The 3975-nt window shown below is 41.8% G+C and overlaps 1 protein-coding gene across 1 annotated transcript; it reads right to left on the bottom strand.

Moving 5' to 3' along the window:
* Positions 1 to 909: 909 nt before the first annotated feature.
* Positions 910 to 2292, bottom strand: LOC135096262 (piggyBac transposable element-derived protein 4-like). The gene has a single exon (XM_063997630.1). The coding sequence runs from the start codon at positions 2290 to 2292 to the stop codon at positions 910 to 912; it is 1383 nt and encodes a 460-aa protein (XP_063853700.1).
* Positions 2293 to 3975: the final 1683 nt, after the last annotated feature.

Below are 3975 nucleotides of genomic sequence, written 5' to 3'. Positions count from 1 at the left end.
AACAACAAAAAAATTACACACAGCTGCTCAAATAACCCATTATACGAATTTTATGTTTTTTTATGTTGGTACTCCTGCATACCACAGCCCGCCCGCCCTCGCCCGCCAGCTGATCACATACCCAAAACATTTTCCCATTTACTACGTAGCTTCCGCGTCTTTGCATTTGCTGCCGACCAATTTGTGGTATTGCTCTGCTACTGTACAATTTACATAACATCCCAGTTTTACAAGTATATCTAAGAGGTAATTGTGTATTACCTCTGGACTGTAGCATATCCCCATGAAAATCTGTATGGCTGGGAAACTGATGACTCAGGTTCCGAGCCAGGAATGAATACAAAGGAGAAACAGACAGCAACAACCCTGTTGGACCCAACGAGGCTGCCTGTATAGCTAACACTACACTAACTACAACTACAGTTCTATACTTCTATCTATCTACTGTGGGCCAAAGTAAGTAAGATGAGGAATGAATGATATGAAAGCACATGTGCATAAAAGACAGCAGAAATAATGTGGCAATTGATGCTTACATAGGGAAAAGTGTATTGGCTAATGTACCTACAACTAACTGTTGACACGCAAATACGCATCTCATGGCCATAGGGAAAAAAAATCTTGTGCCTGTAAACTTTAGGTTTCCGTATTATAAACGACCATAGGGAAAAAATATTGTGCCTGTAAACTTTCAGGTTTCCGTATTATAAACGGCCATAGGGAAAAAAAAAACTTGTGCCTGTAAACTTTCAGGTTTCCGTATTATAAACGGCCATGGGGAAAAAAAATCCTGTACCTGTAAACTTTCAGGTTTCCGTATTATAAACTTCTGTCTTTCATTAGCAGCAAATGAAACATATTTTCCTATGCTCTATAGTATATACATTATTTACAATTATCTATACCACTCTAGTATATCTTGAGAGTGTGATATACCTCAAAACACGGGTCCAGACAAAGAGCCGTGTCGCAGGGCACACACATGAACCTCGTATCTTTGCGTTGCTTTGGCCGGAGTGTGGTGGTGCGGCAGACGTGGCAAGGCTTTTGGGCGTTTTTCTTGGCAGCTGTAGGTCGGATATACTTGGGAAAATGACGACCTGTGAGACGTGTAGGATCGTCACCATGAGATGCTCGTCGTCGTCCTGCTGTAGGAAGAGGCTCCGAATACTGCTCAAGAAGCTGTCTTATTACCTCCCTTGTGAAGTCATGGAGTGTCGGCTTCTCGCCAGTTTTGACCTGGTATAGAATATGGGCGTTGAGGACAGCACAGTCAATCAGATGAAAAAACATCTTTTTGTACCATTTCATTGTTTTCCTTGAACATTCCACAGATGACATCATGCTGTCACTTTTATCTACAAGGCGCATGTTTTGGTTGTAGACAATAACACATTCAGGTTTGTCGATGAAGGTTTTTGTGGAATGGTCAATGTTCTCACTCGTTTGCAACTTTGGTTCATGGACACTGGTGAGGAGATGAACGTCTCTCTTGTCCTTCCATTTCACTGCAAGAATGTTGTTTGCCTGCTTGTGAACAACATCGCCTTTCTGCAGTCCGATGGGGAATTTGGCCATAAACTTGCGATTTGGCTTTACCGTACCACAGGCCCCAGTCATTCTCTCATGCAGATAGTGGAGCAGTGTAGGACTGGTGTACCAGTTGTCAACAAAAAGTATATGTCCTTGACCAAGGTAAGACTCAAGCATGGTACTGACAACGCTTCCTGATATGCCCAACTTCTTATTCTCTTTGATGTTTGTTCTTGCCCCAGTGTACAAAATCATGTCCAAAATGAAGCCAGTTTCACAGTCACAAAGAACAAATAGTTTTAGGCCAAATCGGTGGCGCTTGGATGGGATGTACTGGCGAAAGTGTATATTACCACGCCACAGAACCAAACTTTCATCAATAACTAAATTTTGAAATGGTTTGAATGATGACTTGAAACTATGGCAAATGTAGTTAAAGATGGGCCTTATTTTTCTCATTTTGTCATCATCAGTTGGCTGAGTGTTATCTTGGAAGTGTAAGGCCTGTAGCAAAGCAATGAACCTGTTTACTGACATGATTTTACTGAAAATAGGCTGGCGAAGAAGTGGATCTGTCGACCAGTATTCCTTATAATTTTCCCTTGGAGTGAGCCCCATCAGCATAACTAAAGCCAAAAATGAGTACATTTCTTTTACATCTGTGTCCTGCCATTGCAAGAAACGAGAGTGTGGATGGAGTATTTTACCTGCTATCATAAAGCCATGAAACTTGTTGCTTTCTTTGACTATATGAGCCATTATGTCTTCCGTGAAAAACAACCTAAAATATTCACTCTCTGTGCTGCCATCATGAACGAGTCCATGTGGTATACCACGACCATGAAGATCAAACTGAAAATCAGTGGGCAAAAGTCATGCCCATCTCTCCATTCCCATTGTACATCAGCATCAGCATTTATTGTTTGGTGTTGAGCTTGGGATGTAGATGGTGTGTGCGCTTGACTAGCGAGGTCATGCAGTGGCTGAGAAGCTGATAGTGAGGAAGCACCTACTACAAGCCCGGACTCCCCACCATCCCTTTTCCGCTTCTTGCTGGAATGAGCAGGAGCAGATTCACTTTCATTTTCATCACCACTCCCCCTGTCTGATTGTATGTAATCAGAGTCATCTTCATCGTCCTCCTCAGAGAGATCACTGTCCCCCAACTCTGTGACATTATCGTCATAGAGAATATTCTCTATTTGCGCCGATGTCAAGCCCCGCGGCATGGTGCACAGGACAACACGTGCTAACAGCGAGGGTGTAGCAGCGTGTCTGGCTATCATGACTCATTGCCGGGCCAGCCCGCCAACCCGGCGCCTCACGCCCCAGGGCTGCCAACACAACCGACGGTGACTGTACGCATGAACACAAAATATATTGAAATTGCTATTCAAGTTGGAATAATATAAAAATAGCTGATCTACTGAACAGTATTTTGAGTATATTGATAAGTAATTATGACACCACTAACATATTTTTATAAATATACCTATTTTTTCAATAAATCATTCGTGGTCATGGATACCTTCTATGTAATAGACCACAGCAATACAATAAAAATGAGAGTGAGCTTTCAAAATCATATTTAGGCATAGAAAAGACATCTTGAACCATTTCTACAGGTTTAGGTGCCGTGAAGTAAAAGAAAACGATGATCGTATATATATGTACTAAACACTTTCCCTCCCGAACGTATATATACGTACTAAACACTTTACGGGTTAAGTAAAGCGAAAGTTTCACTGAGTCTTTCGCTGAGTGTGGTGAAGTCTGAAGCCCAAATGATTAGGTCGTCTAAGTAATTTTTCATCCAACCCTTCTTCACGAGAGGAGCTAACAATGAGGCCATATGTCTAGTAAAGATAGCTGGAGAACAGCTTAATCCAAAAGGTAGCCTTTTAAACCTATAGAGAGTCACCCCATCACTGAAGGCTGTGAGGTCTCTGCTACCTTCCTCCAATAGAATTTGAAAATAAGCCTCCCTCATATCTAGCGTGGCATAGAACTGATGGCCAGCTGCTTGTTCAACTAATTCTTCTAGGCGGGGAAGCGGGTAAATGTCAGTAGTTAAGTGTTTGTTGACATGTCGGTAGTCAAGGCACATTCTTTTACTTCCATCCGGTTTATTGACTAATACTATAGGAGAGAGCCATGCAGATGTAGATTTTTCAATGATATCTCTGTTCTCCATATCTGTTAACATGTCTGATATCAGGGTTTTAGCTTCCTCGGGGTATCGGTACCTAGGACCACGACTAGGCTCTGGATTAGAGATATTAATTTTAGCAGGAGGCCCTTTCATTAATCCAAGTTCGTTTTTGTCTACTATGAATAAATCATGGTGATTGAGAATGATATTTTTTAAGATTGTTTTCTGCTCTCTAGTAAGGTTATTCCATTTCTGTTGTCTTATCAACTCCTCGAGTCTTTGTGGCCTAC

Source organism: Scylla paramamosain, unplaced genomic scaffold, assembly GCF_035594125.1.
Source record: "Scylla paramamosain isolate STU-SP2022 unplaced genomic scaffold, ASM3559412v1 Contig3, whole genome shotgun sequence".
Taxonomy (NCBI): domain Eukaryota; kingdom Metazoa; phylum Arthropoda; class Malacostraca; order Decapoda; family Portunidae; genus Scylla; species Scylla paramamosain.
The sequence above is the reverse complement of the archived record's forward strand: the minus strand, read 5'-3'. Positions and strand labels throughout refer to the sequence as shown.